This window comes from Panthera onca, chromosome X (genome assembly GCF_046562875.1).
Source record: "Panthera onca isolate mPanOnc1 chromosome X, mPanOnc1 haplotype 2, whole genome shotgun sequence".
Classification (NCBI taxonomy): Eukaryota; Metazoa; Chordata; class Mammalia; order Carnivora; family Felidae; genus Panthera; species Panthera onca.
In genome coordinates, this window is record NC_138357.1 from 101,671,535 (window position 1) to 101,691,402 (window position 19,868).

General features: G+C 37.5%; 1 protein-coding gene across 10 annotated transcripts in view; it reads left to right on the top strand.

Annotated features, from left to right (window-relative positions):
• The window catches only part of DMD (dystrophin), a 2,113,538-nt gene that overhangs the window by 659,067 nt on the left and 1,434,603 nt on the right, over positions 1-19,868 (top strand). For all 10 annotated transcript variants that reach the window (XM_081792827.1, XM_081792829.1, XM_081792824.1 and 7 more), the window contains one exon: positions 16,415-16,565. In XM_081792827.1, the coding sequence (XP_081648953.1) occupies positions 16,415-16,565 (151 nt within the window). The remainder of the gene's footprint in view (positions 1-16,414; positions 16,566-19,868) is intronic.

Consider the following 19,868-nt stretch of genomic DNA (forward strand, 5'->3'; position numbering starts at 1 on the left):
CAGAGTTTTGAAAATGAGACGCTAATATGGAACCACCTGTAGCACACAGCCATTTCTGGACAGTTTATTGAAATACCCATACACAAAGTATGATTTTGCAAAGCAAATCCAGAAATCTTTTGTAAGGTTGTAAAAGTAAGTCTTCCATATCACTTTCCCTAACTTTGTGTGTATTCATGCATAAAACCTATTAAAATCTAATTGAGATAAGCCATTATGCAAACCGTGCTGGACCTGATTCTTAATAGATTTTTTTGAAGGAACCAAAGAGCTAATTATGACAATAGGATATCATCAGTATTTAAAAAAATAATAATAATTCTAGGTTTTATTTCATGCTTTTATAGATTGCTACCCATTCACTTTCTATTCTCATGAGCTTTGTTGATGATGAGCTTCATAGGGAGCATCACCTATTCTTTCCAAACCTCTGCATCCTATGAAGCAGGAAGGCATGATAAATTGCTAGCAAACAAAAATGGATCAGTCTACATTTCTCATCTCTCCCTCCCATAGACAGAGTGTGGATAGACCCCATCCCAAGTTGTCATCCCTGCCTAAGCATAGATTTTGTGATGAGAGGAATGATAATTAAAGTTTGTCTGGGCATATAAGATATAACCGAAACCATGCTAGGATTCTTAAGTCGCTATCTTTTAATAAACGTAAAAAACAAAACAACAAAAAAACTAACTGGGAATACAAATAAGCTTATAACTATATATTATGTATATATTTATATATGTACTATAATTATACACACACACACACATACGTGAAACTCTACACACACACACACACACACACACACACACACAAACAGAAGTATTAACAAATATTAATGGAGTACCTCAAGATATCAGATACATTTCCAGGCCTTAGGGACAAAGTATTGGTCATAAGAGTTTAAGTCCCAGATCTCCTTTAGCTCTAGAGAGGCTGTTAAAACAAGAACCCAAGAGGGACGCCTGAGTGGCTCAGTTGGTTAAACTGCAGACTCTTGAATTCAGCTCCGGTCATGATCTCATGGTTCATGAGATCAAGCCCCACATAAGGCTCCATGCTGACAGTGCACGGAACCTGCCTCTGATTTTCTCTGTCCCTCTCTGTCTGCCCCTCCCTCACTCGCACTTATTCTCTCTCAAAATAAATAAGTCAACTTTTAAAAATTCTTTAAAAAAAAGAAAGAAAGAAAGAAAGAAAGAAAGAACCCAAGAGAAAGGTGCCTGAATGCTTGGTTAAATGTCTGACTCTTGGTTTTGGCTCAGGCCATGATCTTACATTTCATGAGTTTGAGCCCACATTGGGTTCTGTACTGGCAGGACAGAGCCTGCTTGGGATTCTTTCTGTCTCTCCCTCTTTCTCTGACCCTCCCCTGCTTGTGTATGCTTTCTCTTTATCTCTCTTTCTCAAAAAAAAAAAAATGAATCAACATTAATTTTTTTTTTTTTAAATGAACCCCAGAGGATGAAAGGCGGGAGAAGCATCTCCGTATCACAGCGCCTTTTAATCTCCTCAGAAAACTTACTCCTAGCTGATATTTAGGGTTTGTGATCCAAGAATGTTATTTCTGGGGTGTTAACCATTTAATTTGAATTTGAATGACAAGAAGGAACTTCCATTTGTTAACCAGGAGAGCAACATTTCAGGCAGAGGGAGCAGCCAATGCAAAGGCACTAAAATAGGAACAACCGGCTTGTTAGAGGGAGCGAGGATCAGCATGAGTGGAAAGTTGCAGGAGGGAAGGTTAGGTAGTGGAGGTATGAGACAGGGTTAAAAGAGAGGTAAGGGTCCCCTCTTGTATGGTGGTGTTAGGGTAAGAGAAAAGGGCTTTGGAGTTCTAGTGGAAGTGCAAGTGTTCGAGGATTTTTTTTTTTTTTATCTCAGTACCTGGAATTCATCGTCTCACCTCTTGGAAGAATGAAGAGGTGGACACAAAATGAACAGCAGGCAAAGTTTATTGGAGTAGGAGATCAGAAAGTGAGAATAGTATGAAAGCTCTCTTTGCAGAGACGGGGCATTTAAAAGTGAATACCCCCCACTATAGGCAAGGGTCTTTGTTTTATAAGGTTCTGGTTGCCCCCTCTTTCCCTTCTCCCTTGTTCCTTCTCAGATTCTACCCTCACTGGCTTCATAACTCTACGTGCTGGGTCCTCCATTCATGATTGGCTCCATTCCATTGTGTGAGGAATCAGACTAGGGTCATACTGTCCCTCTTATAGCATAGGCTTTATGCTTTACTTATTTTAGTTAGATATTTTGATTGTCAGATTGCTGAGGGGAACCTGAGGGGGAGTAGGCGGTGTCTGTTACATTCTGAAGAGGAACCTTATGTCCAAGGGGGTTTGCCGTGACGCTCCCAGCACCGTTCCAAAAATCTGTGTTTTTCCCCACCAAGGGACCTCAGGTCCCAACGTTTCCCTCTCTGCCAATTTGATCCTATCTTTCCCTATCATACAAGAAAAAGCCACCAGAATGTTTTAAGTAGGGGTGAGACAGGTAAAGAACATCTCAGTCATGCTACTGGAAGAGGAAAGGGCAGTTATAAGGTCATTGAAGTAACCCAAGTAAAAAATGACAGATCTTATGCCAGGTGGTAGTTGTGGTATACCACGAGTATATTCTGTTATTTTAGCCCAACAGTTAATTTATAAACTACTCCTGCTATACTTAGTTTTGTTATTTTTTTGCCTTTTTAACAGTCAGGATCCTTTCTTTTTAAGTTTAATTTATTTTAAGAAAGATACACAGAGCAAGCTGGGGAGTGGCTGAGAGTGAAGGCAACACAATCCCAAGCAGACTCCATGCTGTCAGTGCAGAGCCCAGTGCGGTGCTCAAACTCAGGAGCTGTGAGATCATGACCTGACCTGAAATCAAGAGTCGGACACTTAAGCAACTGAGCGGTTGCCCTAGTCAGGATCCTTTTTGCTTTGGAAATAGGTATCCTTGCATTATACACATAAATGTTAACTATATACAGGTCGCATCTAGGAAGTACTATGTATCCTACAAACCGTTAATAGTTATCAAACAAGGAACTTAAAAATATATAGGGGTAACAAAATGCTCCTATTTCTACCTAACCATAAATCTACTCAGATTTGCCAAAGGGATAAGGCCTCTCTTTCTTTTTTTTTAATGTTTATTTATTTTTAAGAGAGAGAGAGAGAGAGGCAGAGAGAGAGGGTGACACAGAATCCAAAGCAGGCTCCAGGCTCTGAGCTATCAGCACAGAGCCCCATGCAGGGCCCAAACTGGTGAACCACGAGATCATGACTTGAGCTGAAGTCAGAGGCTCACTGGAGTGAGCTGCCCAAGCACCCCAGGTCTCATTTTCTTTTTTTTTTTTTTTTAATTTTTTTTTTAGTGTTTATTTATTTTTGAGACAGAGACAGAGCATGAATGGGAGAGGGTCAGAGAGAGAGGGAGACGCAGAATCCGAAACAGGCTCCAGGCTCTGAGCGGTCAGCACAGAGCCCGATGCGGGGCTCGAACCCACGGACCACGAGATCGTGACCTGAGCCGAAGTCGGATGCCTAACCGACTGAGCCACCCAGGCGCCCCCAGGTCTCACTTTCTTAATCACCTGTTTATGTGAACTGGGGTTGCATACTTCCCCTCTGTGATTCTCACTTACTGATTGTTGAAACAGCAGCACTTCTATGAACCTGGCACACCTCGAGAAGATATCAGCTGACATAAAGTATGAAAAAGTAGATCGTGAATGCAAAATAATTACAAAATGCAAAGAATGATCATCATCGTAAATAAGATGACTAGCCATAGGCTAATTATTTTAACTCTACCATAATGGTTAACAATTTGCTTCCTATATATTTTTCACTTTTTTTCCCCTGGCTTGTTCTAATTGCCTCTTTGATTTTTTTCCCCCAAAGGCCGTGATCTTGGGTGTGTTCTCTGGGGGTGAGGGAGTATGTTCAAGGTAACTGAAATTACATTTGAAGTTAAAAGTTTGCAATGGAAATATAAATAAAGAAATGCCAGTAAAAAACATAAACATGCAGATGCTTCTCCCTCCTTTTTTCCTCTTATTACTCCATTTCCATTGGATTCTTAAATTCTATAAATTTCTTTCCACTACAATTCTGATACCTTCATAGATGTGAGCTGATGATGAAGCTAATGCAGTAAAGAAGTTTGTTAAGGTAGCCTTGGCACTAACGTATGCTGCTATCGGTCAATTAAAAATCTTTATATTATGAAATTGGAAAGAACTAAGTGCCCCTGATTGCATAGTTAAAATAAAATAATGAAAACAGGACAGTGCCTGTTGCCATCCTCGAGTTGGCAACCTTATGGACAGGAGGTAAAATCATTTTTGTTCGGATTCCTTTTATGCTGGAGAATACCCTTCGGATGGTGGGAGGTGAGGGAGAGAGAAGAAAAAGGCAAAATTTCCAACTGTGGAAGCGTGAGAAGACAACTGGCATATGGACAACAGCAAATCTTCTTCTCTATGAATAAACTAATTAATTTGATTGAAAAATGCAACCTGCAGAGAGAAAAAGAGATTTCCTGACATTTCTACAAGGACTCATCAAGATAAGCACAGCAAGTTCCATCAGCTTCTCTGATAATTGTGGTTAGGACACGCAGGGGGAAAGTAAAGCCTTGGTGGTGGTGAAGGAAGAAAATGAAAGCAAGTCAGGAAGGAGGCCAGGTGAAGTTACATCCTGGTTTACATCAGCAGGAGGAGAGATCTGAATAGTATGTGGGTGAAAACGCAAGCCCTAACATGGCAAACAGTCGTGAATCACCATCAACACTTTGGAGAGAAAAATATGTCTCACAAATCTGGTTCATCTCTTTTCCCCCGAGTGTATGTTCCAGTCTTGAAATGAGATGGCCTTTGTAAGTGAACAGAGCAAAGGAGATGCTGAACAAATAGTGGGTTTTCTCCCAAGTGAAGTAGCTGACCTATCGCATATGTGAATATAGGAATGAATGGATGAACAAATGAATTAATTTTTCCAGGTAGTTCTAGTTTGTCAGATAAATGTGTTGTAGTGAGCGTTTTAACGATGCAATATCTCAGACTCTTGTGTGTGATTTTATATCACCATTTTGTTAATTCATTTTTAAATTCTTCTAACAATGTTACAATGAGAATTTCTTAGAGATCGAGGTGGTTCAAGAACTAGCAGGAGCAACATTCCCTGAGAATTTATTAAAAATGCAGAATTAGTCCTCCGTCTGATCTATGGAATCAGAATCTGCCATTTAACAAGATCACAAGTGATTCCTAAGCACATTAAAGTTTGACAAGAACTGATCTTCTTGGCACAATTACGGAATAGTATAAATCCATACTCCTTCTTTGTAGACCACTATTTTTAATATCTTTTGTCCCTATTTTTCTATCAAGGGAGGGGACAGACAGTTGAACTATTTTCTTAGAAGCTCCATAAACAATGCTGGTGATGTCTAATTTAATCCTTCAATGGTAATATTATCTCACACGGGTGACTAATGGAATTGCAAGATTTTTGTGAAAGAAGAAACAAGAGGGACAATGTGTGTGTACTGACAACTAATCACTGGCCTAATAAGCAGCAGTAATTAACATATAGCAATCTGGTCAGGTTGAAATGGATATGACTGACCATCACAATTTTTTTTGTGTAGATAATGTGCAGTTAAAATATGGATAGTCCTTTTCAAATATGGATATGACCGACCATCACAATTTGTTTTTGTGTAGATAATGCGCATTTAAAATATGGATAGTCCTTTTTCAAGTAATAACAAGTATATGATTCTTATAGTTTAAATTACAAATAGGAAAGCCCAATCTCTGGAATTTTTAGAAATGAGAGTAGAGAGTAGGATTTTTTGGAAGAATGCTTTTTCACAAAGATAAACAATGATAATTAGAAATCCTTGAGTTGGCATCCTCGAGTTGGCAACCTTATGGACAGGAGGTGAAATCATTTTTGTTTGGTAAATTAAGTTTAGTCATTCATTCATCCATCTCACTAACAATTCTTATCTACTATATTCCCAGCACTGTTTTAGATACTGGGGAAATCTAAGTGAACAAAGCAGACTAACTCCCTCTTATGAAGCTTGCATTCTTCATGGGAGGAGACAGTTAAAGAATAGTATAATGTATCAGTTGGTGAGAAATGACTAAAAGGGAAGGAAAGCAGGCTATAGATTTAGAGAAGGAAACATCATTGTGTGTGTTATCATATGTATGCACTCAGGGAAGGCCTCTCTGATGAGGTAATATTTAAGCAGAGCCCTAAATGAAGGGAGGAAATAAGCCATGCAGGTAGCTGGGGCAAAGGCAAACAAATGGAAAATTCCAGAGGCAGGAGGGTGCTGGCCATGTTTGCAAAACAGTGTGCCGGAGCTGACAAAAGGAAAAATGATGTCTTTGTGATTTAGGACTAAAAAATGGTTCAAATTAGGTTAATAGACATCCTTAACAGGAGCTGCTTTTATGGAAATTGACATTTTAATAATCTGAATTCTGATATTTCAGATTGGGAAAGTTCCTGTTTTTTGTATTATGTCTTATATTTGATTGATAATTCAATGATACCACTTACTCATTCACGAAATATTTGTCATGTGTCTTGTATATGCCAGGCACCGTGCCAGATGTTCTATAGTGACACAATTTTTGAATTTGAGTAGGCTTCTATTGCCATAGAAATGAATGTGATCTCTGAGTGTCAACATTTCTCATTCTTACTAGTGATAATTTAAACAATCTTTCAATCATTGTATTTAATAGTAGTCCTTGGTTTGTGATGGCATCTGCGAGTGTCTTCATCTACTTTGTAAGTATTTAATCAGGAAGATTGAATTGAGGGTTGCCATAATGTATTTGCCACAAGAATCTTTTCATCCAGCCATGAAGTTTCTTTATTGTGTTACTGTTACTATTTTGAATTTATGCTTTCAAAATGCAAATGAATTTGTTTGCATTTTGAACTTTAATCTTGCTCTGGATAGTTGAAGAATATCAATAATTAAACTGCTGTTGAGTTATATGGACAGAGGAGAAAAATAGATTAGGACTTGGAAACAGTGGTTCATTTTTGTTTCACAGAATCCTTTTTAGGCACACTGCTATTTCTCACATTCCATTCAGTGAACAAATAAGTATTCGTACGCATTTAATTTTGAGGGAGGGTTGACAATTTATTTTTATTTCTAGCCGTTGGAAGGGGAACTTCACAGGTGAATTCTTTCTGAGATACTTAATGTGAGGTCGCAGAGTAAACACTGGGGCCTCCAAGACCGGGCTGCAGGCTGTAATACAAGCTGTAATACAAGCTGCAGGGCGCTTTCAGGCTTAGTGGGAGCTTTTGATAAATGTACATGACCTGTTCTTGCTTTCTCTTCTGGCCCAAGAGACATGTCAGCATACCAGTTGGTGGGAGTGGTGGTGCTGTAGAGAGGAGGATGGACGCATTGGTTTTAGGGGCGAGGAAAGCCTCTTTATATGATTTGGTTAGACCTTTGCCTCTCTTCGTTCTCCAGTGGAAACTACTCAACTGGTAGTAGCTCGAAGACCAGTGTCCACTGTCAGCCTTTGCAGCCGGATTTTTTTAAGGGATGGTTAGGACTTGGAGGAAAGAGGATGTATTTATTGAGTCAGGGGGGCGCAGGGGGGCCACTGCACAGATGCACATACTACACTTTCAGAAATTCAGAATGGGAACTGGCCAACAGCGGTGGTGGACGCAGGGGTGGGAAAGGTGGTGGTAGCCATGTAACAGTGATGGTGAAAGTTGGACACATTTGAGGTCGTTGCTTTTACTGGATTCTCGGTTTTGAACCTTGTATTTCACACGGTGTTCATTATTGAGCGTTGATAAATGTCCCAAACCTTGAGAGCTGAAAACTACTAATGTGCTTCATAGGGCCCATTCATTACTGCCATACAACAAAAGCCTTTACGTATGTTTGTATATGCATTACTGAAACTTTCCTTTAAAAAAATCAATATCGCTTTCCTATTTTAAAGCAGGGTGGGGTTCTTTTTGTCGGTTTTGCTTTGCCTAGGATATATCACGCTCTCATTCTTACATTTACTGAAACATTATAAATATTTAAAATATCTGGTCATTTATTTTACCTTGTCACCATATGTGTGAGGAAAATCGGGTCTCAGTGTATTGTGGTTTCTACCATTAATGTAAACGTTATGCTAAGAGCATTTGTCTCAATAGCAACAACCGTACTTTTCATTTTGGTGAGAACAAAGAACAAAATTATCCATTGATGACAATCGCTATAAAAACCCACTAAATGACCTTTTTTTACCTTCTGTGTTTGTATCCTGATAATTACTGATATAAATGAAATGAGGAATAGGTATGAAAATCAGCTCTAAAAAAATAACATCAGTGCGGACAGTGCAGCATGATGGCAAAGTAGACCCAAGGGCCAAACGACCTGAGTCCCAGTTTCCCACCTCCCCTTGTTTGCCCTTTGACCCAGGTATACTTTTGTTTCCCCATCTGTAAATTGGGGCTAAGATCAGTTCCTGCATCATTAGGATTAATTATAGTAATACATCTATTGTCTGACACACAATAAATATAATTTGTTATTCATATATAAAATGATATTTAAATGTCCCAAAGTGTACAAGGTCAAAATGATTATTTAGTAGATAATGTACTACTTATGTAGTGTTATTAATTTATAAATAATTCAGTAAAGACATTTTTATGTGTCCTAAACCTGTCTCCATGTTTTCTCCATGCTTCTGGTTCAAGTTAAAGCAACACACTCATTTTCGACCCTGAATATTCACTGGAAGCACCTGGTTGGATTTAAATTGCACTAAATCACCATTTTGTGATAGTTTTAATAAACACCTGCTGTGTAAACATCATCTTCATCGATCACTTTTGTAACAGAGGAAATGAAACAAAAACCTATACAAGGGGGTTAAAATAACTACATATGTAAGCATACTTCAGCCTTCCTGGAACATCTAGTTGTACATAAACAATTTGTGAGCTAAAATCAAAACTCTATAATCTAGTCATTAAAACCATTTTGCTGAGATTTTCAGGCCAACAGTTTGAATAAGGAAACAAATTAATTTTGGTGTTTATCAGTGTGATTTTAGTTACAAAATGGCATGCATTTGAAAGTAAAAAGTGCATTAAAAATTCAGTTTCTCTAATTCATACTGGTAGCCCTCCTTAAATCAAATATATAGGTTTTATTGACAGCTTAAATCATGTGATTGTATTGTATTTGCATGTATAACATGCATATTTTAACACCACTGAGGATTCTTTTGTAATTTGTAAATTCACATTAATATTTTACCTCCTTTCATTAGTTGTATTTCTTATTTGAGAATTGCATATAAGCAAGTCATTATGAAGTGTAAGAAATTGGGCCTGAGAACCTAGCTTATTAAATAGTTTAGCCCTCTTGGTAATTTAAAAAATTTTTTTTAATGTTTATTTCTGAGAGATAGAGACAAGCGTGAGCAGGGGAGGGCCAGAAAGAGGGAGACACAGAATCCGAAGCAGGCTCCAGGCTCTGAGCTGTCAGCACAGAGCCCGACGTGGGGCTCGGACCCACAAACCACGAGATCATGACCTGAGCTGAAGTCAGATGCTTACTGACTGAGCCACCCAGGCGCCCCTTCTTGGTAATTTTTAATAGTAGGTCTCTAGGATTTATGAAGTCTATACATTTACATATTTATTAGTATATTGCCTACCATATTATTGTGTTTTCATAAGTAGTTTTATATATTTTATAATGTATTTCCATAAAGCCCAAGAAAACACTAGTTAGACTATAAAATATAGGCTGAGATTTAAGAAAGCATGTACAGTTTTGGCATGTATAAATCTGTCTAGAGAACCAAAATTTCAGAAAATCCTATTTATATTTATTGCTAGATAATTTAACTCAGGATATAATTCCTTATAAATATTATGTGACATAATGAAATACTATGGATAAAGACTGCCCAGTAAGGATTCCTTGCTATGGTCAAGCCAGTTATCTGTTGGTGTAGACCTGTGCTTTCCAATATGGCAGCCACTAGCCACATGCATCTTTTTATTTTTATTTTTATTTATTTTTTTTTTTTTATTTTATTTTATTTTTTTTTTAATATATGAAATTTACTGTCAAATTGGTTTCCATACAACACCCAGTGCTCATCCCAAAAGGTGCCCTCCTCAATACCCATCACCCACCCTGCCCTCCCTCCCACTCTGCCCTCCCTCCCACCCCCCATCAACCCTCAGTTTGTTCTCAGTTTTTAACAGTCTCTTATGCTTTGGCTCTCTCCCACTCTAACCTCTTTTTTTTTTCCTTCCCCTCCCCCATGGGTTTCTGTTACGTTTCTCAGGATCCACATAAGAGTGAAACCATATGGTATCTGTCTTTCTCTGTATGGCTTATTTCACTTAGCATCACACTCTCCAGTTCCATCCATGTTGCTACAAAAGGCCATATTTCATTTTTTCTCATTGCCACGTAGTATTCCATTGTGTATATAAACCACAATTTCTTTATCCATTCATCAGTTGATGGACATTTAGGCTCTTTCCATAATTTGGCTATTGTTGAGAGTGCCGCTATAAACATTGGGGTACAGGTGCCCCTATGCATCAGTACTCCTGTATCCCTTGGATAAATTCCTAGCAGTGCTATTGCTGGGTCATAGGGTAGGTCTATTTTTAATTTTCTGAGGAACCTCCACACTGCTTTCCAGAGCGGCTGCACCAATTTGCATTCCCACCAACAGTGCAAGAGGGTTCCTGTTTCTCCACATCCTCTCCAGCATCTATAGTCTCCTGATTTGTTCATTTTGGCCACTCTGACTGGCGTGAGGTGGTATCTGAGTGTGGTTTTGATTTGTATTTCCCTGATAAGGAGCGACGTTGAACATCTTTTCATGTGCCTGTTGGCCATCCGGATGTCTTCTTTAGAGAAGTGTCTATTCATGTTTTCTGCCCATTTCTTCACTGGGTTATTTGTTTTTCGGGTGTGGAGTTTGATGAGCTCTTTATAGATTTTGGATACTAGCCCTTTGTCCGATGTGTCATTTGCAAATATCTTTTCCCATTCCGTTGGTTGCCTTTTAGTTTTGTTGGTTGTTTCCTTTGCTGTGCAGAAGCTTTTTATCTTCATAAAGTCCCAGTAATTCACTTTTGCTTTTAATTCCCTTGCCTTTGGGGATGTGCCGAGTAAGAGATTGCTACGGCTGAGGTCAGAGAGGTCTTTTCCTGCTTTCTCCTCTAAGGTTTTGATGGTTTCCTGTCTCACATTCAGGTCCTTTATCCATTTTGAGTTTATTTTTGTGAATGGTGTGAGAAAGTGGTCTAGTTTCAACCTTCTGGCCACATGCATCTTTTTAGTTGCAAATTTAAATTATTATAATTAGATATGGGTTAAAATTCAGTTTCTCATTTACATACACTAGCCATATTTCAAGTGTCCAATAGCCACACAGGGCTGGTGGCTATAGTACTGAATAATGCAGATACACATTTACGTTGTTATAAAGATCTATTGGGCAGTACTGGCTAGAGTAGAAATGCTTTTCTACAGTCCAACAAGGTCTCTGTAAAGCAGACTCTATGTTTGCACCAATTTCCTTTATGTTCATAGAGGTATGTCCCTGAAGCAGGGTGTGGAGTGAGAGACAGATCTTCAGTAAAATTATTTGGAAAATGGTATTCCTTAAAATGCTTTTTTACTGCAACTAACAAATGACCCAAATCCAAGTGCCTTATAGTATCACTTCTTAAGGTGTGATCTATGGACCAGCAGCATTGGTATCCCTTGGGCATACAAATGAAGACTCTCAGCCCCTCTCTAGACTTAGAATCCACAGTAGAACATATTCCCCAGGTGATTTGTATGCACATTAAAGTTTGGGAAGCCCTGGTTAAAACCATAAGGATGTCATTGTCTTATATTACAATAAATCCCCTGGTGCGATAGCTATACGTTAAGTATATGACTCCATAGTGCCATCAAAACCTGAGGTTCTTTCTTTTTTTTTTTATTAGGGTATAATTAACATACAGTGTTATATTAGTTTCAAGTATACAATAAAATAATCCAACAATTCTGTATGTTTCTCAGTGTTCATCAAGCTAAGTGTACTCTTAATCCCCTTCACCTATTTCATCCATCCCCTCACCCAATACCTCTCTGGCAGCTACCAAATTTCTTTTCTTTTCTTTTAAAAATTTTTAATGTTTAGTTATTATTTTTGAGAGAGAAAGAGAGGAGAGAGTGCAAGCGGGGGAGGGGCAGAGCGAGAGGGAGACACAGAATCCGAAGCAGGCTCCAGGCTCTGAGCTGTCAGTGCAGAGCCCGACATGGGGGCTCAAACCCATGAACCGTGAGATCATGACCTGAGCCGAAGTTCGGCGCTCAACTGACTGAGCCACCCGGGTGCCCCACAAATTTGTTTTCTGTATTTAAGAGTCCATTTTTTGGTTTGTCTCTTTCCTTTGTTCGTCTGTTTTATGTCTTAGGTCATTGTATGAGTGAAATCATGTGATAGTTTTCTCTGACTGGCCTATTTCACTTGCCATGATAGTCTCTAGTTCCTTTCAGTTTATTGGTTTTGGTAGCCTCCTTCTGTCCTTAAATGATTTTACAATTGGAAGTTGGCTGTAGCAGTTCCCAGCATCATATCCTGACCTGCTTCTGTCTCTAGATGTTGTCAGAACTATCTCCAGTCTGGCGCTAGTTTGTTCTAGTTCCACGGTCTTCTCCCTCCATTGCCAGTCACGTATTTATCCTTCATTTTCCTTTCGCTTTTACAGGCCTTTCCAAATGACCACCTGAAAACCATAAAATGAAACCAAGGAGAAAGCAAACTCTTTTCTTGCCCACGGGTGGTAGATTTTTATTTTATGAATTTGACAAATGTCCCTAATTTATTTGCATCTTTAGAATGTTAGTTGGAAATGTGGAATTTCTTTTTCACTTTAATAATATTTTAAATTGAACAATATGAAATTGTCATTTTCATGGAAAGAAAACTCATGTATTAGCAGCTTCATATGACCCAACCTAACATAAAGAAGGAAGGTAAGTCCATAAAGAAGGAAGATAAGTCAAAGTTAAGAGCACAGACTTGGGTCACAGATAGTTTAGCATTTATACACTGTCTTAGCTTGTCACTGAGGCAACTTGGGCAAGTTCTTTAACCTTCCCAAATTCCATTGTCCTCAGAAATAAAAGAATAATGGTATTATCTACCTCAGTAAGTGATAATGAAGACCAAATGTAATTATTCGGTGTTTTTCAAACATGTCAGTCATGTTCCACCTTCACAATTTCTTTCATATCTGCACTCTTTTTTTTAAATAAAGTGTTTATTTATTTTGAGAGCGAGATTGCAAGCCACAGAGGGGCAGAGAGAGAGGGAGAGATAGAAGTGCAAGCAGGGTCAGCCTCAAGGCTTGATCTCAACACGGGGCTTGATCTCAAGACCATGAGATCTTACCTGAGATGAAATCAGGAGTCAGACACTTAACTGTCTGAGCCACCCCGTTGCCCCTGCACTTTTATTATATTTAAGACTCCTTCTTAAAATAATTATCTTTACTTAGCTTCATCCTAAACTGTTTGATTTTATATATGCATTGAAGTTATATGTAGACTCACTGTATGTACGTGTGTATACATACACATGCATATATTGTTCAGCCATATAGATATATGCCAAGACATACTAAAATAATTTGATAAGTTTTTCCTTTTGCCATGAAAATCATTCTGCAAAGCACAAATAGATCTCATTCCATCATTTAGGATCCACTGAAATAGTGCATCTTATGGTTACTAACAGAGTTATCACACGAAAAGTGTTGAATACATGTTAACCAATATAGTTAAAAATTTATTTTAAAGATATTTTCACCCAAGGGGTAGTTATCCCCCACCCCTTTCTAAAGTTACCCCTTCTTCTACCACATTTAAAAAAGGGGCATTTGTGTTGCAAAGGCTTCTAAACAGGCTTCTGATAGCAGTGCCTCCTAGTGGTTGTTTCTGTCTCTGCTCAGGCATTGCCAGGAGCCACTGTTCATTCACTTCCCTGCTGCTCATTCTGAGAACTCTGGCTTGCGATTCACCTGCATATATTGAGGCTGTCTATTTGCAGGCCTCAGTGAGCAGAGGAAGCATAGCACCTTTTACCACCTATTAACTTATTCCATATAACGCCTGCACGGAAAGCAGTAAATAGTGACCAGACATTACTGAATAATTAAGAGTTTCTAAAGTAACAGCCTTGGGAAAGCAAAAACATTTTTGAACATTATAGTGAAAATAATTATTCTTAGGGTCATCTGAGTGGCTCAGTCAGTTGAGCATTCGATTTTGGCTCCAGTTGTGATCTCATGGTTCATTTGAGCCCCACATCAGGCTCCGTGCTGTCAGCACAAAGCCTGCTTCGGATCCTCTGTCCCCCCCCCCCCCCCCCCGCCCCGCCCCGCCCTCTTTGCCTCTCCCCCACTGGCACACTCTATCTCAAAAATAAACATTAAAAAAATTATTCTTAAAGGCCAAAGGAAAGCCATACAAAGTTCACTCTTCACAGAGGCTTCCCCCCAGGGACATCCTACTCACTAGGAGTTTCCAGCATAGGTATGGAATTCAGTGAATATCTGTTGAATGAAATGTCTGTCTAAAAGTTTACAAAAAGGAAGTAAATATTTTAAAATTAAATTGCTTATTAACTCTAACAAATGTGTGTTGTAATAGTTCTTCAAGTATAAATAACATTGTGGGAATTTTTCTTCAGTTTTTGAAAGGTGAGATTTGTATCTTAATGTAAAGACAAACTGGGCAGGAAAAACAACAAAAGTAAAGAGTGATACTGTAGCTAATTCTCATGAAATCTTATTCTCGGGTCAGTTCTCAAGGGGTAGACTGAACCAATAAAGTGAATGATTTATATACTTTACAATGTAAGGATGATATTCTTTACTAAGAGGCTTAAACTAGCATCTTTGAGTTTTTGCTTTTACTTAAATGGGTGCTTCTTCATTTATGTTACTGCTCATAAAAAGAAGATGACTGCCTTTTTTGCTTGATAAATGAAAGCTTATTCTCATAGGCTTTTGACTGCAGTGTGCCTCAGTGAACATGTGTCTGTGAAAGGTAAAAGATCAGTAAATGGTGAAATCTAAATTATATTAAACCCTCAACTATGTGTGTATTTTGTGTGTTTAAACCTGCTGACTAATGGAAATTTCTGGTAAAAATTTTATAAATCACAATAGTAAATTCCTAATTCAAATTATGTCTTCTTTATTAGTGTTATAAGATTAATGTTCAGCATACTGTAGTTTCCTAAAAATGCTTTAAACCTGTCTTCATGAAGAACATTTACTTCAAAATAGGTATTAACACTTCTCATTTGAGTCTCATATTTTTATTGTATGGATAAAATAACCTGTTTTAATTTTCATCCTCACCATGCAGATTGATAAGCAAGATGTTGTCCCTTGTCCCTGATCCTGGCAATCTATCTGAGAAGGTTTAAGTTGGTTTTAGGGCATATAGCCAGGCTTTAAATTCATTACCCAGCCCACTGTTGTTTACATCTTTGTAAACAATACATCTGTGTCACTTATCTATTTCTGCATAACAAATGTCTCTAAATCTTAGTGGCTTAACACAATACTTTATAATTACATCATGATTCTGTAGAGCAGGGATGTGGCCAGGGTTCATCTCGGTGGTTGTTCTGCAATTGTGATACGGCTGAGGTCACTCTTTGGGCTGCATTCAGCAGGAAGCTCAACTTTTAAGATAGCATTTTATCCTCTAGAGTCACTTACAACATGGCCTCTCATCATTCAGGAGTGTAGCCTGGTCTTCTAACACCATGGCAGCTGGGTTCTGAGGCAGAGTAGAAATGCTTCCTTGTTCCCTTACAGCATCTATACTTGGAACTCGTAGAGTGTCACGTCTGCCCTGTTCTGTTGGTCAAAACAAATCACAAGGCTAGTCCATATTCGTGAGGATGGGAAGTAGATTCTGGGGCAGAGTGGCAAAAAATTTGTGGCCATCTTTAATCACCATACATACTAAAATAATGGAGGTCTAAATGAACCATTTCCAGGATATGCTGTTAGTTCAGTTATCAGAGATGGGTCACACTTTACTTAACATGTTCACATTTAGTTAGTTGTGTGAAACTTTCTAAAACTCAAGATGTATGAACTATAATAAGTCGGAGAAAGAATAACTTCAGTGGTGATTAATCATGGGCTCTGCTTCTCTTCTTAATGTCTGTTAGATGCCAAACAATGTGAACATGCCATAGATTAAAACGTCAACAGTTTTATCTTCTAGGTTTAATAATAATAAGTAAAGTTATTTTGATAGAGGTAGTAATAGACATCGTTCACATTTTCAGCTTACATAAAGTTCTAATGGATCTTCAGAATCAGCAACTGAAAGAGTTAAATGATTGGCTAACTAAAACAGAAGAGAGAACAAGGAAAATGGAGAAAGAGCCCCTTGGACCTGATATTGAAGACCTAAAACGCCAAGTACAACAACATAAGGTTAGTATATTTAATGCTGTTTGCTTTCTTCTGGAGAACAAACTCTGTGTATACATATGTGTTTTATATACACACATTTATACATATATCAGGGTTTACAGGTAGGAAAGAATTAAAGCTTCAGTTAGGAAGAGTTTGAGAGTCATTTTTACCTAATATTTTCTGAAACGTTTGTGTTTTTCAAATGTGGCATAATTAGGCTTTTCATATTTGAAAAAATATCAAATGCATTCCTGGAGGACAACAACACTGGATATGTGATTTATTAAAGTTTTGGTTTCTTGGAAGAGGGACTCTGTAGGGATTACTTGCAATGCAAATTAAACTAATAAGACATGATTTTTTGTACGTTTTTACCTTCAGTTCAGAAAGTCTTAGAACAGGCGAAGTTTGATTAAAATGAACATCTGTAACGTTGCTTTTGTATGAAATACAGAATCTATTATTTGCAATACTTCCATCATATCTTTTTTCAGTTTATTGGTATATTTACAAGTTAGGCTCTTTGGTCGCCAAAAAGCATTTGTTGTTTCTGTGAGTGGGACTTCTACAGGTTTATTTCTTTTTTTTCTTCAGTATCCATTTTTTAAATTCAGATAAAATTGACATATAACATAATACACATTTTAGGTATATGATATAATGATTCAAAAATCTGTTCACTCTGTGAAATGATCAGAATAAGTCTAGTTACCATTCCTTACCATACGGAGTTGTACATTTTTTTATTTTGTGATGAGAACTGTAAAGATGGACCCTCACAGCAACTTTCAAACATGCACTACAATATTACTGATTGTCATACCAGGCTGTACATTGCATACAGATGATTTACCGTTTTAGAAGTGGAAGTTTGTCCCTCAGCCGTTTTGCCCACCTCCTCACCCGTCTCCCCTCTGGCATCTACCATTTAGTTCTCTTTATCTGTAAGATTTGTTTTGTTTTCTATCTTCTGCATATAAGTGGAATCATATGGTATTTGTCTTTCTCTGTCTGACTTACTGCACTTAGCTTAATACCCTCAAAGTACATCCATGTTGTCACAAAGAGCAAGAATTCATTTTTTATGTCTGAGTATATTGCAGTATGTATATATGTATGTATAAATACATACATACACACACACACACACACACACACACACACACACGCATGCCACATCTTCTTTACTCATCCATCAGTGGACACTGAAGTTGTTTCCATATCTTGGCTATTGTAAATAATGCTGCAATGAACATAGGAGGACATACATCTTTTTGAGTTATTGTTTTCATTTTGTTTTGATAAACACCCAGAAGTGGAATTGCTGGATCATATGATAGTTCTATTTTTAGTGTTTTGAGGAAACTTCATACTGATTTTCATAGCGGTTACATAAACTTACTTTCCTAACCACAGTGGACAAGGTTATTTTTTTCTCCACATCCTCCCCAACACTTGTTATTTCGTGTTTTTCTTTTCTTTTCTCTTCTTTTCTTTTCTTCTTCTTTTTTTTTTTTTGATAATAGCCATTGTAACAAATGTGAAGTGAGAGCTCATTATGGTTTTCATTTCCATTTCCCTGATGATTAGTGATGTTGAGCATCTTTTGATGTGTCTGTTGGAAAAATGTCTATTCAGATCGTTTGCCTATTTTAAAATCTGATTGTGTTTTTGTTGTTGAGTCGTTTAAGTTCTTTATATATTTTGGATATTAACCCCTTGTTGGGTATATGATTTCCAAATATCTTCTCCCATTCATTAGGTTATTCTTTTCATTATGTTGATGGTTTCCTTTGCTGTGCAGAAGCTTTTTGGTTTGATGTAGTCCCATTTGTTTATTTTTGCTTTTATTATCTTTGCTTTTAGAGTCAAATCCAAAAAAAAAAAAAAAGCTCATCACCAAGACTGCTGTTATGGAGTTTACCACTTATGTATTCTTTTAAGAGTTTTATGGTTTCAGTTCATACATCAATTCTTAATCCATTTTGAGTTAATCTTGGTGTATGGTGTAAGTGTTGTCTAGTTTCATTTAAATGTGATTCTGCCCTTTTTTCAACACCATTTATCGAAGAGGGTGGCCTTTCTTCCTTGTACGTTCTTGCCTCCTTTGTTGTAAATTAACTGACCACATACGCATCATTTATTTCTTGGATTTTTATTACATTCCCTCAATCTGTGTGTGTGTGTTTTATGCCCAAACCATACTGTTTTGATTACTATAGCTTTGTAATATAGTTTGTAATCAGAGAAGATCACGCTTCCAGTTTGTTCTTCTTTGTCAGCATTGCTTTGGCTACTCAAGTCTTTTATGGCACTGTACAAATTTTAGGATTGTTTGTTCTAGTTCTGTGAAAAATGCCGTAGGAATTTAGATGTGGGTTGCATTGAATCTGTAGATTGCTTTGGTAATATGGACATTTTCATAATATTAATTCTTCTAAGTCATGAGCATGAAATATCTTTCCATTTATTTGTGTCTTCTTCAGTCTTTTGTCAATATCTTGTAGTTTTTAGTATATAGATCTTTCACCTCCTAGGTTAAATTTATTCCTAGGCACTTTATTCTTTTTGAAGCAATTGTAAATTGGGTTATTTTCTTAATTTCTCTCTTGGATAGTTTGTTGTTCCTGTGTATAAACACATTTTTGTATAATGTTATTGTATCCTGCAATTTTACTATATGTATTAGTTCTAACAGTTTTCAGTGGAGTCTTTAGGATCTTGTGTTTAAAGTCATGTTGCCTGCAAATAGTGACAGTTATTTCTAAGTTGGAATTTTGAAAGTGCTTCATTCTAATAGCCATTATAAAACTAGCTCTGGGTTTTACCATAGGAACAAGAGCTTGCTCAGTCCATCAAGAAACACACACACACACACACACACACACACACACACACACCACACACACACACACACACACACACATACACACACACACACACACACACACACACACACACAGAATAACCTTCATAATTGGTCCAGAGTAGGCTTGCCAAATCTGGGAAATAAAAATCCAAGAAACCTAGTTAAATTTGCATTTCATATAAGCAACAAATACTGTTTTAGTGGAAGTATGTCCCAAATTATTCACTGTTTATCTGAAATTGAGATCTTAGTTGGCATCCTGGATTTTATCTGACAACTCTATTTAGGATTCTCTGGTTCTTGGATTCATGGCTTTGAAAGGAAATATCTGCTCCTTCAACTCATTCCTGCTTAAATCTGCATCTCGCTCAAGTTTATTGTCTCTTTTTATAACATTTTTCAGAGGTAGCTTGGAAGTTATTCTTTGCAGATGCAAGATACTGTTCCTTCTA